Source organism: Mizuhopecten yessoensis, unplaced genomic scaffold, assembly GCF_002113885.1.
Source record: "Mizuhopecten yessoensis strain PY_sf001 unplaced genomic scaffold, ASM211388v2 scaffold9157, whole genome shotgun sequence".
Lineage (NCBI taxonomy): Eukaryota > Metazoa > Mollusca > Bivalvia > Pectinida > Pectinidae > Mizuhopecten > Mizuhopecten yessoensis.
The window spans coordinates 87017-101096 of record NW_018407907.1 but is presented as its reverse complement, the minus strand read 5'-3'; the positions used below and the strand labels follow the sequence as shown (position 1 = coordinate 101096).

Genomic DNA, 14080 nt, shown 5'->3' with positions numbered 1-14080 from the left:
AGTCAGTAAAGTGTTTACAGAAATATGATCTGCAGAATAACATTACAAGCGTAAACGTGAGCCCCGAATGTAAACATCATGACCATACATCGTCATGAAATAGCGAGTGTGTGGCTGTAACGATTCATTTACATCAAGAGTACGGCAATATGACCATCATAGAGGTGCACTCACAACACAACCCGATGTCCTCAGTGAGCGGTGCTTTATTTACATTTAACCATATTTGTACGTGCCGACCAGTATGGATGTGGTTGAACGTAAATAAAGCACCGCTCACTGAGGACATCGGGTTGTGTTGTGTCGACAAACCCGAGGTATCCACGCCCAGACGACAAACCCGAGGTATCCACGCCCAGACGACTAACCCGAGGTATCCACGCCCAGAAGACAAACCCGAGGTATCCACGCCCAGACGACAAACCCGAGGTATCCACACCCAGACGACAAACCCGAGGTATCCACGCCCAGACGACAAACCCGATACATCAACGTAATGAAGCAAGGCGCTGGCCATAGTTCCTCTGCCCTTTTCAAGAGTATATCACACATGTTATAGTGCTGTTGATGATTGTTTAACAAAATACACTTACTTACGGTAGTTCACTCTGCTGTAAAAAAAAGTATTCATTTGACTATATGACACTCTAAATGTCCAGTTTTTTCTATCAATGGTACATATTTCATAATCTGTTTTTGTTTACAGGCAATAGAGTGTTTAAAGCAGCACCCCAAGAGACTTGGTGACAAGTGTTCCAAAATGATATTTGTCAGAGAGGTAAGCTACACCTACTGTTACATTTTAAGTTCAATTGTGAGTGAAATGATAACCAAGAAAGTATTATTTTGTACACTTTTTATGCCTGTGCCATTTACTGTGAAATCAGATATTTTCGTGGGGACCAAATTAAATTAGTATGTACTTGTTTTACTAATGACTACGAAGGGATAATCAGATTTCTTCATCATTTGATCCTTTGGATGACAAAAGGTGCAGGAGTCGTATCTTCAGATGTAAAATGTTAGTATTATTGCCATGAAAATGAAGCTTAATTGAATGGTGTACAGTATCTAATTCTCATTTACCCTTTGTTATTACAGAAGGACGACGTTTACATTGGAGACTTCAAGTTAAAGCAGGCCTGTGCTGGTATGATAAAGGTTTGTATTAATTTTCTTGTGTATACCGCAGATCTGTGAGTCTGTGTATAATAAAATTGAAAACCCAAATACATGCTGTAGCATATTTTCGCATTTGTTTCGTTGCTTTGGATGTCAGGTGCACCTCATTTTATCTACATCAAATTATTAAATAGAATAAAATTGTAAACTTAAATTTTAACATCAGAATTGTATATTGGGGCTAGAGTGTCTGTGCCAGTATCAAATGTAGTTCTTCTCACACCATTGAAAGTAGCAATCTGATTATCAGTGTTTTACTTTGGTGACCTTTGTTGCTACTTTGGTGACCTTTGTTGATACTTCGGTTACCTTTGTTGATACTTCGGTGACCTTTGTTTCCCCAGATGACCTATGTTTTACTCCAACGACCAATGTTCCATGCTTTTAATCAGTGTTTTTCTCTAGTGAGCAACACTTCACTGTCTTCGGTCCAGTGATAAACATTTCACTCTGAAAACCAGCATTTCAATAAATAGACCTTTGTCTGTTTAATGTTTGTGTTTCAGACATATTGTAAAACAGTGGTCCAGGCCAATGGAGACGTGATGCACTGTCTACAGAAACACAAAGACGAGACAGAGTTTGACAGGAAATGTCGAACGTTTGTGATTAAAAGACAAGTGATCCAAAATCAAGGTGAGAATAGAATTTTTTGTGAAAAAAAGCTTTTCACACAGGTTACTAGAGCTTATACACATCAATCCTCAATACTTGAGGGGTTATGCTCTTTTCACCCCTGGAATATGGCACAGCCAAATTGAAGGCACGCTGCTAGCTATTTTATTTATCTCGGGTAAATAAAACCTGACCAATCACTAGGCTGATGCCTGTCCTTTTACCACCACGCTTCCATGAGATTCTTTTGATGTACATCAAAGGATCAAACTAGTCTCGTCTCATCCACAAGGTGGCGCACACTGAGCCATCAATTTTGCTATGACATATTCCAGGGGTGCAGAGAGCATAAGTGAGCTTAATCCCTGGTGTAATGTGGATAATACACATCAATCTTATACCTATGTTCAGTTTGTACATCTAGACGTTACCAAAGAAAACGATATACAATAAAACCCCAGAAGTTGCTATTTAATTTCACAACCTAATTCCTAGTTAATCGTAGCCAATGTATGACCAAATCTGATAAAAATAGAATACTTGTGACTTAGAAACGACAATGAGGGAATTACTTTTTTCTCTCACATCTGAAAAGTGTTCTTTTGTTTAAAAGAATCTCATTGTCTTCCATCCAGCTATAATATCATTGTGATATCTTAGTTACAACTGCTACTGGTTCAGCATGCAGGGTCGCATTCGTATGTCCCGGTTGAAATGGTTCAGGTGGTGCAGAAATATTCCTCGATAAACGAAAGCACTTGGATCGAACTGAAGACAGAGCAAAAAAATGCACAGTTTCGGAATATGGTGACAAATAAATAACAATTATTCCAGAAAAATATGTCCTTCTTCAAGTGTCCATTAAATTGTATAACGTATCTTAAAATCTACATATGAATTGACCTTTATTTATAAAGAAATAATGCAAACTAGCAATAGTCAGCATTTTAGTTTCGGTCAGGCATGTCTGGACCCCTCAATCTACACGGCCAAATATATTCCTAAGGTCAGCCTCGGTTAAGATCTGCACTTGTTGTTTTCTTTTAGGTTCAACCGTTTCAGCTGGTTGAACTGGAGATGCGTAAGGGGCCCAAGTAATTCCGTTTATTAGGTCAATTAGCCCGTTGGACCTTGCTAACTTATAATAATAATAATAATAATTGGAGGTTCTTATATACCGCTTTATCACAACCTAGTTTGTAGGTCGTCTCAATGCGGTTCACAAATTATTATCCATGGTTATAGCGCCTTTGCAACCTGCCAATACCTTTCTAAACTCCCTGGGGAGCATACACTCGGAGCTGCCATTTCAGCGCTAACAGCTAGCATTCAACAATTCTAGCACTGCCCAACCACGTACTCATTTACAGCTGAGTAGACTGGAACAAGCAGAGTAAAGTATCTTGCTCAAAAATACAACACAGCGCCGTGGCGCGAACCGGCAACTCTTCGGTCACGAGCCCGGCTTCCTACCACTGGACTACCGTGCCTCCTAACTAGTATGTTTTGATTCAGATCCTTGGTTTAGATTTTATTGGGGATTTCTCAGGCATAGACCAAGTCTCCGTCAGCGCCTTCCTGAACAAATAGGTGCAAAGCATTGAGTGTTGCATTGTCATATACTGTGAAATCAGATATTTCCATGGGGCCCGAACGGGACAGAGAAATCAGTAACGGTTAAAAGGGGAGACAAATCTATAAGGGGCAGGAGGAAAGTGGTCACTGCCTGTTTTCTTTGTCTGTGTTAAACGGATTATCACAGTGGTTGTGATTCTGTTGTTAAGAAACACAAGTGAAATCTTAACAGCACCTTTTTGTTCTTTATAGATTACAGATTGAACCCATCATTGAAGAAAAGCTGCAAGATGGACATCGTCAAATTCTGCAATGATCTTGTTCGGACAGAAAAGAACGACGTTGAATTGGAGGGAAAAGTAATTAACTGTCTAAAGAAACAGTTTGCTGTTAATGTAAGTAATGTGTCTCGAGACTCATTGGATCTTGTGTAAAATGACAAGTTAGATATTTATTAGATAAGTTGGGAGAAGTAAATTAGATGTAATTTAGGACTGTTACAGAAATAAATTTAGGCACTTTTCTCTGACCTCTTACCACCAAGAGGTATTTTCTTCTGGTGGAGAGTGGGAAGGATAGGCGTACATCTATATGATATGTATAGCTAGACTTGTGTTTCCGTAAAATTTTCACTACCTGGGTATTTGCAAAATCATGATGTAGAAAAGTTAAGTGAAAACCTTGAAATGATATTGTATACTTTGTGGAAAAAAGTTCCTATTTATTAAACAATACATTACCAGCCGGTGACGTCCTAACATGACCTAAGCTGTTAATAGGACGTTAAACAAAACAATAAAACCAAACCAAACAAACGGGTGACAATGTGTTTCATCATTTTCTCAGCGATTGTCGCGGGATTGTAATGCAGAGATCAGAGATGTGATCAAAGATGCAGCACTGAACTACCTTGAAGATCCGGTTTTATCCAAGGCTTGTGAAACTGTGGTAAGGAACATTTTGTCTTGTAACTTCACGTTGCGTCACCCCTACCTGGAGCATACCAAATACCTCGTTCTTTCTTTACTTTGGACAGCTGCGGCATAGCCTAAATGGATAAGTTTACAAAAATTCAGTGAGTTCTCACCTGTAAACTGTAGGTCCGCCAGGATTTATACCCGAAAATGTTGCATTTAAAAAAAGACAAACAAGTTGAACCAGATACGCGAAAGGGGCCCTCAGTCTAAAAAATACAGCCACTGAAAACGAGTTCTGTGTGGTTCTTTTGTAACACCAATAAATAACACCCACAAATTCACAAAACTCACTTTTTACTATCACTTTCTGGATGTTTATTCACTGTGTATTATATAAGTCACTTAACAGGTAGTCTGCTATAGACGTACTGTTTATAAGGATATTTTCACCGATCAAACTTTCACCCTTCGCCCACGAAATCATTTTCTGTCCAGCGTCAAATTCTCCCTTCACATTTAATTACTATGTATATTCTGTTGTTTACTTATATTCACTGTGATAATAAATTCAACCTCATCATGGAGAGTGAAAAAGGTTGACATTAAACTGCAGCAAAAATGTCCCTGCATACAGTATATGTTGGTTGTGTTATTATTATCATCTACTTCTTTCTGAATATTTTTTTTTTTGTGTAGAGAGGTAAAAATGCTTTTTTGCTTTGTTGTCAGATTGCAACAGTTTGTGCAGATGAACACAACAAGGCGATGCAGAGCGAGAACAGAGTGGTGGTCACGGAGGATGGCAAGGGTGCTGTCATCGAGTGTCTTAAGAAGAACATCAAAAGTATCAGGAACGGCAAAAATGGTTTATCATGTGCCAAGGTATTAAAGTCTTTTGTACACACTGACACTACAGTATTTCTTAATAGTAGGTTCTTATATACCGCTTTATCACAACCTAGTTCGTAGGTCGTCTCAAAGCAGTTCACAAATTATTATCCGTGGTTATAGGGCCTTTGCCTTCAGCCAATTATCTTTCTCAACTCCCTGGGGAGTATACAGCCGGTGCTGCCATTTCGGCGCTCACAGCTAGCGTTCAACAATTCTAGCACTGCCCAACCACATACTCATTTACAGCTGAGTAGACTGGAACAAGCAGAGTAAAGTATCTTGCTCAAAGATACAACACAGTGTCATGCCGTGACTCGAACCTGCAACCCTGGGGTCATGATCCCGGCGTCCTACCACTAGATTACCGTGCCTCCTAGCTTCTTCAGCTCTTGTGAAAATTTAAGTACTTCCTTGTGTTATTATATGAAATAGAAATCTGTTCATGGATAAAGGGATACATGTGGTTTTTTGGCAAGCATTGTGTCAAGGCCACTGGTTCTAAGGTTTTATATTGTTTTATGTCCATTTTAATAATTACTAGTCTTTGTAATAATTTGTCTACTGTTGATCAGTTTTCCTTCACAAGATAATATAAGTAGTTCAGTTAAATGTATTAATAATTATCAGTAAAAAAAACTTGATCAGACACATTTAAAGGAGGCATTCACATAATCTGTTGTGAATTCAGATGCTTTTAGATGAGTCAAATTACACCGTATCGTAAGAGAGGATGTCGTTTTGCATGTTAAAACAGTATTCTAAGAGAATCATAAGGTATATATAGGTTGCCCGTACCATGTTGATGGAATGAGGAGACATCCTTAGTTAAGACACTAAGGATGCTTTTCAGACCAGACAGATTTGTATTGTCACAATATCTGGAGTTCCCTTAGGTCATACAAACTGGACATTTAGCAAGGGCTTCGCGGCCTAAAGGGCTTGATTATCATTGATGGCTATTTAGGCCAAATAAAAAATTCTGTTTGTTTCTGGTTACCCTACCTAAAGCTATTTTTAGTGTTTACTCTAAACTTCTTCTTATTTTTTTTAAATTTCCAAGGAACTGTTAAAATCAAGATTGCTCTCCTATAAATTGAAAATATTATTACCTTCCTACAAGGTGCAAATTTTTCAGACATACAACAGGAAACATGATTTTCTTTTTTGCCTTAATTATAGTCCAAACAAAAATTGTTAATATAAAGTAGAAAATCTTTAACATTGTATTTAAAGAAAATAACAACAAAAGTATGAGGTTTGACAACTTTATTATGTAATAATAATATGCTACTTCATCTAATATTTTTTGGCAAATGGGGGGCGACAAATGCACGAGTCCCCCCCAGAAATGTACATGTAAGACTAGGCTGGAGGTGGTCATGACTGTGGCAGTAGGGCGGATACCCACTGGAGAAAGTAGGGCTGTTACCTACTTGAAGTTTCATGACCATGGCGGAGCCCGAGACCAGAGGAAACTGAAGTTGCAGGGAGGAGAGATGATTGGAGCGAGTGCTGCCAACCAGACAGTCATGACCCAGTTTATCCAGCCTATTTTTAGATGAGAGATGAGCTAATGGGCGCAGACAATGAATATGTAGGAATATTTAATTATTTGAGGGCACCTATATAGGAATTATATAAGAAAGCCAGTTTGGAAGCACGAAGTATTGGCGATAAAGTAGAAATGGCAATGCTTCGTGAGTACAAAGCCCCCAATATTGAATGTCAAGTCAAGGAAAACAATCCGTAGAAGTATTAGTGTTGCCTTGACAGCAATACCCTTGAGTTATGTGTATTTTGTTTATCTCCGACAGGAAATAGCGCGTACAATACAGGAAGCTCATATAGATGTTGGCGTGGATCCCTTACTCCACACGGCCTGTCAGCAGGACTTGTCTAAACACTGTGGCCATATTAATCCTGGAAATGGCAGACGTAAGTAATTCACTGCAATGTCACTTAAATCCCGAACATTGACAGGAATTTCCATGGGGTTTTTGATTAGTCGATTTCATAGGTACTCTTTTTCCACTAATTGACAGGTCAACAAAGTTTTTACAGATTTGACATAAAGTCTGGCTTAAAGTCTTAAGATAATACATTTATGTGTTCCAACTTTTTTGTTCGTTTTAATTAATATTTTGATATGCCTGAGGATATTGATTTCCTCTTAACATGAGGATGTTCATTTGATGTTAACATAACAGGTTGTTAATTTTGTGTTTGACATGAGAGATTGCTGATTTTGTGTTTGACATGAGATATAGCTGATTTTGTGTTTGACATGAGAGATTGTTGATTTTGTGTTTGACATGCATGAGAGATTGTTAATTTTGTGTTTGACATGAGAGATTGCTGATTTTGTGTTTGACATGAGAGATTGTTAATTTTGTGTTTGACATGCGAGATTGTTGATTTTGTGTTTGACATGAGAGCTTGTTAATTTTGTGTTTGACATGAGAGATTGTTGATTTTTTGTTTGTCATGAGAGATTGTTGATAATTCTGTATTTGGCATAAGACATTATTGATTTTGTGTTTGAAATGAGAGATTGTTAATTTTGTGTTTGACATGAGAGAATGTTAATTTTGTGTTTGACATGAGAGATTGTTAATTTTATGTTTGACATGAGAGATTGTTAATGTTGTGTTTGACATGAGAGATTGTTAATTTTGTGATTGTTAATTTTGTGTTTGACATGAGAGATTGCTGATTTTGTGTTTGACAGGAGAGATTGCTGATTTTGTGTTTGACATGAGATATAGCTGATTTTGTGTTTGACATGAGATATTGTTGATTTTGTGTTTGACATGCATGAGAGATTGTTAATTTTGTGTTTGACATTAGAGATTGCTGATTTTGTGTTTGACATGAGAGATCGCTGATTTTATGTTTGACATGACAGATTGTTGATTTTGTGTTTGACATGAGAGATTGCTGATTTTGTGATTGACATGAGAGATTGCTGATTTTGTGTTTGACAGGAGAGATTGCTGATTTTGTGTTTGACATGAGATATAGCTTATTTTGTGTTTGACATGAGAGATTGTTGATTTTGTGTTTGACATGCATGAGAGATTGTTAATTTTGTGTTTGACATTAGAGATTGCTGATTTTGTGTTTGACATGAGAGATTGCTGATTTTGCGTTTGACATGAGAGATTGCTGATTTTGTGTTTGACATGAGATATAGCTTATTTTGTGTTTGACATGAGAGATTGTTGATTTTGTGTTTGACATAAGAGATTGTTAAATTTGTGTTTGACATGAGAGATGATTGTTGTTTTGTGTTTGTCATGAGAGATTGTTGTTTTGTGTTTGTCATGAGAGATTGTTAATTTTGTGTTTGACATGCGAGATTGTTGATTTTGTGTTTGACATGCGAGATTGTTGATTTTGTGTTTGACATGCGAGATTGTTGATTTTGTGTTTGACATGCGAGATTGTTGATTTTGTGTTTCACATGAGAGATTGTTAATTTTGTGTTTGACATGAGAGTTTGTTAATTTTGTGTTTGTCACGAGAGATTGCTGATTTTGTGTTTGACATGAGAGATCGCTGATTTTATGTTTGACATGAGAGATTGTTGATTTTGTGTTTGACATGAGAGATTGTTGTTTTGTGTTTGTCATGAGAGATTGTTGATAATTTTGTATTTGGCATAAGAGATTGTTAAATTTGTGTTTGACATGAGAGATTGTTAATTTTGTGTTTGTCACGAGAGATTGCTGATTTTGTGTTTGACATGAGGGATTGTTAATTTTGTGTTTGACATGAGAGATTGTTAATTTTGTGTTTGACATGCGAGATTGTTGATTTTGTGTTTGACATGAGAGGTTGTTGATTTTGTGTTTGACATAAGAGATTGTTAAATTTGTGTTTGACATGCATGAGAGATTGCTGATTTTGTGTTTGACATGGGAGATTGCTGATTTTGTGTTTGACATGAGAGATTGTTGTTTTGTGTTTGTCATGAGAGATTGTTGATAATTTTGTATTTGGCATAAGAGATTATTGATTTTGTGTTTGACATGAGAGATCGTTGATTTTGTGTTTGACATGCATGAGAGATTGTTGATTTTGTGTTTGACATGAGAGATTGTTGATTTTGTGTTTGACATAAGAGATTGTTAAATTTGTGTTTGACATGCATGAGAGATTGCTGATTTTGTGTTTGACATGAGAGATTGTTGATTTTGTGTTTGACATAAGAGATTGTTAAATTTGTGTTTGACATGAGAGATTGCTGATTTTGTGTTTGTCACGAGAGATTGCTGATTTTGTGTTTGACATGAGAGATTGATAATTTTGAGTTTGACATGAGAGATTGTTGATTTTGTGTTTGACATGAGAGATTGTTAATTTTGTGTTTGACATGAGAGATTGTTAATTTTGTGTTTGACATGAGAGATTGTTATTTTTGTGTTTGACATAAGAGATTATTGATTTTGTGTTTGACATTTGGATGTTAAATCTGATTCAGAAATGAACTGTCTGCTGATCGAGCTGGAGGATCGACCCGATGGAATGTCAACCGATTGTAGAAACTTACTGTCAAAACGTAAAGATTTGTGGGAGTTTTCCGTAAGGGTAAGGTTTCTTTTTCTGACTGCTCCAGATACACTACTAAACAAATCTAAGAAAATCAGTAGCAACTTCAAGCTTGAAATTTTATTCAAATCTGGGTTTGAGGGGGGATACCCTGGGGATTGGTGGGGGAGGGGATGGGCGGGTGGGAGGTTAAGCTGAAATCAACTTCTCTGTCTGACAATGCATCTGTAGATACAATCTTGTAAAGAAAAGTTGTCATCCAGTTTCTTTGAATCTTGCTAAGTTTAATCCCTATCATAAATCAGAAGGTTTATAATGCCTTGTTCACCCACCACTGCAGTGAACAGATGCCAAACTGATAATCATTTAGCAAAATTATTTGGGTTAGAACCTGCATTCTGCATCTTTTAAATTAACATTCATTAGAAAAATGGATTTAGATAATTAAATTAAGGAAGGTGTCATTTTCCCTGCTTACCCAAGACCTCTGTACTGAGGCATTCCTACTTGTTAAATCTCCATTGAGATTCCAACACAGGGCTCGCACAGTCTTTCAAAAAGCAGCTGAACCTTTTCATTCACCCGACACAAGTACAATGATGCTGTTTTGTATATCACATTTTGCCCCATGAAATTGCAGTTTAATATTTCTATTAACAATTTAAAGTAGTTTTGAAAAATGATTGATATTTTAATATAGCCCCGTTGCCCTAAAAGTAGAAGTAGCAGTACAAGGACATTGTAGAATGTTATGTGATGATCCAGACAGTTTGAAGCTCTGTGTTATCTGAGTATTCCAGTCCAGCTAGCAAATATTCAGCTATCAGTGATAAATCTATATACGAGCCGTGAGTCCTATACTTACAGAATTTTGATGGGCCTTGTAGAATTTCTGGAAATACTGAAATTTAACATTGTGGGACCAATTGTTTTAGACAACAATGCAGTTGAAAAGGACCCGTGAAAACAAATTGTAGATTGATCACTGAGCTATGCAAAATATTCAGATACAGTGGATTTAGGTGTAAATCAAATTATGAGTTTTGACTGACACTTAATTCCTTTGTTAATTTCAGGTTGCTCCTCCGGAAGGCTTTGGAGAAATTTACGAACAAATCAGTATATCTCCTGCTAAAAATTATATCTTAAGTATAATGATAGTAGTGCTAGGTATGATATTTTTAGTAGGTATTACGTGTGGGCGAGTAACAAAGCGAGCAAAGGGAGACAAGCGAAAATAGAGGAAGACACTGGGGACAGGAAGGACTTTCCTCTCTGGTAATAAAAGCTGAATGTGATAATAATTTAATATTCACTCACTGAAAAATTCAGTCCAGATAAGAGAAAAAAAAAATGTTAAGCTTAGAATTGAGAAGTTATGAGAACCAAGTTGTCAATCAAAAATATTAAGTGAAGCTGTCATACGTAAACAGCAGCAGCAGCAAGGCATCAGTGTCGGCACTGCAAATTCCATCGACTTGTCTGTGTGGTGTAAAGTGGCAAAGGCAAGGAGTAGAACTAGGGTCCTTTCTATTAACATTTCAGGGACCTTGAAGTGAAGAATATCCAGTCGAAGTCTTCAAATCAGAAAGTATAAAAAATTTAGAGGTTAACTCAAAATTTCAGGGATAAAATTTATTAAGAAGACCTGTTCTGGCCTAGAAACCCTATAAGAGAGGTTGAGTAGGCCAGCTGGTCTGTTTATCTTAATCATTCCATTATAGTCTAGCCAATTTGATTGTTTAATAGGAAGTGGCCCTAGACCTGGAGTGTGTTCAAGATCGCAGATTCTACATAGAGCATTACATTTAAGAGAAAGTATATTGCCGATATTGAATGTCTGAAAACTTCAATATGACAGTTTAAGGTCAATGAAAACTACTGCTTAGTGAATTACATCATTCCTTCATCAACGACTCAACATATTCTGATATGAGGTTATACATATAGCAAGAAAAATAACCTGCCAGCTATTTCTTGCTGAAAATGTATTTTCATACCCTTTTATAAAATCTGGAATAATTTTTTGTGGTACTTTTATGGGGGAAAAAACAAGATAAAATAAAATATAATCAACAACAGGGTTCTGAGAGGAAATAATCGATAAAATAAAATATAATCAACAACAGGGTTCTGAGAGTTAAACTAGACTGGGCTAGACTGGGATTCGAACCCGGGACTTCAGATTGTTGTTCTATCACTCTAACAGAAATGGAAATGTCCTGGCACAACTGTGCTTAAGTTATTTCCTAAATGAAATTAAGGGGAGATTACTGTATATATACAGAAAACAGTAGTGCAGTAGGACAGGGATACTTAAGAAAAAAAAAGCATGTCCTTTCTTGACCCTTTCACCACTGTAGACCATAATGGACTCGTCCAGATCAATGCATGGAAGAGTTTACTAAAGTTACGTAGGGGTGAAAGAGCTAGAATCGGTGATCATGAATGCACCAGGAAACTCACTCTTTGTGTTACTGTTAACACTGGTTGTCAGCCACAGATTCATGTATAAAATGACACTGAGTGTGTAGGTGTGCACGCCTGTTCATGCAGGGCTGGCACAGTGTCAGCAACAGTATTGCACATGATGTATTCAGCAGCGGGACTCGTGAAAGAGTCCTTTAAATAAATTCCTTTAAAGATTTATTAAATAAATAGAGCTTCTCGCCTTCTCTCAATATTTTATAAATTGTTTCCCTTTTACATTTAAGTATTGTTTATGTAAATCCTATGAAATTGATAGGGTGACTTCTATACATAGGGATATTTTCTCGATGTTTCGTTTCTTTATTAAAATGCATAATTTAGTTTCCATGAACTGACTAATGAGATTGAACTTATTCAAGAAACTGTGGTAACATTATAATCACTTTAAAATCATGTTTTTTTTTTTTTTTTAAATTGAAATATACAAGAACAAATAAGTGAGATTAAATGTATTTGAAAAAAATAAAATGGATGTAATTCATACATAAGTCCCCATTCTCGATAAAAACATCAGTTGAAATATTAAAAAAAAAAGTTTTATGTGTTCCTGGTATTACAGTGAAGCTGGTGTTGAGATGAAGCGTTAATAGTTCAACTAAAGACAAGAAAAAGTGTTAATGATTTGTAATGATCAATCTTTTATTATTTATTTTTCAAATATGCATGAAATGTTTTCATTCGAATCATGTAAGTTTGGAAACGCAGAATGTAAGGTCCTGAAACTGAATTTTTGATGTGTTAAAGGGCTTTGAAATTCATTAAGGACAGTTAAAAGTGCTTTTTTTTTATTAAGACTCAAGAACAAAGGACTTTAAAGTATTGGTGTTATGTTAGTTGGCAATTTGGCATCTGATCACGATTATATTTGTTGTTGTTTTGTTTTTACCGAATACTAAGTAGTAGAGTGTTTCCTGTCTTTGTTGTTGATACGGTCATAAGATACGAGTTTTGTTGGTCAGGAAACGATGTCACATTGCTTCATTTTTTTAATGAAATATTCATAAGAGGGATATGAAAAGAGAACATTTATTATGTGCATTTATATAGAACAACAAATTAAATTTATTTCGAAATCACATTATGCAAAATTCACATGCATGTACATTGGATTTTGTGTGATGTTACTCTCAATGTATTTGATACCCTGGTCAACATTATATCGTTCTAATTCATCGGGGTAACATTCGGGTATCCTGGTTGAAACGATTCAGTTGGCGCAGAACTATTCCACAATAAACGAACGCACTTGGACATAACTATATGATTGACATTGTACTATAAAGAAATAACGCAAGCTAGCAATAGTCAGCATTTTAGTTTCGATCCCCTTTAGGCATGTCTGAACCCCTCAATCTACACGTGCCGAAAATATTCCTGAGGACAGCCTCGGTTCAGATCTGCGTTTTCTCTCTAGGTTCAACCGTTTCAACTGGTTGAACCGATACGCGAAAGAGGCCTATGTGTTATTGTTTTGTGCTTACAGGTAGACTTACATCAGGCATTTTGGATTTTGTTTTCAACTCGCAAGTTCCCCAGTAACCATGAAAAATGATATGTTAGTTCAAAGGTTTGATGTTGTAATGTATATTAGTATAAATACAAAAGTGTTGTTGTACTATTTACATTACCTGGTAAAGGTAAAAAGTTCTAATAATACATTATTTATATACAATATTTGTAATACAGTATTCATATACAATAATAACGACATGTTTGCAAGTACATGTATTTCAAAAATTCCAGAACATCAAAATTTCATATTTCAGATATGTTATTTTGCCTTATTGTGAATATGAAAAAGGTGAAAAAAGGGACAATTCATTGAAGTAGTAAATAGTGCAGTTTTTAGGAGAAAGAAG

At 36.2% G+C, this 14080-nt stretch overlaps 1 protein-coding gene across 1 annotated transcript in view; it reads left to right on the top strand.

The window, feature by feature from the left end:
• Positions 1 to 12059, top strand: part of LOC110457468 (Golgi apparatus protein 1-like) — a 31330-nt gene extending 19271 nt beyond the window's left edge. The window contains exons 17-25 of the mRNA XM_021508765.1: positions 707 to 778; positions 1102 to 1161; positions 1689 to 1818; positions 3625 to 3767; positions 4219 to 4320; positions 5019 to 5171; positions 6995 to 7115; positions 9664 to 9770; positions 10808 to 12059. Coding sequence (XP_021364440.1) covers positions 707 to 778; positions 1102 to 1161; positions 1689 to 1818; positions 3625 to 3767; positions 4219 to 4320; positions 5019 to 5171; positions 6995 to 7115; positions 9664 to 9770; positions 10808 to 10972 — 1053 coding nt within the window. The 3' untranslated portion in view covers positions 10973 to 12059. The remainder of the gene's footprint in view (positions 1 to 706; positions 779 to 1101; positions 1162 to 1688; positions 1819 to 3624; positions 3768 to 4218; positions 4321 to 5018; positions 5172 to 6994; positions 7116 to 9663; positions 9771 to 10807) is intronic.
• The last annotated feature ends 2021 nt before the right edge of the window (positions 12060 to 14080 follow it).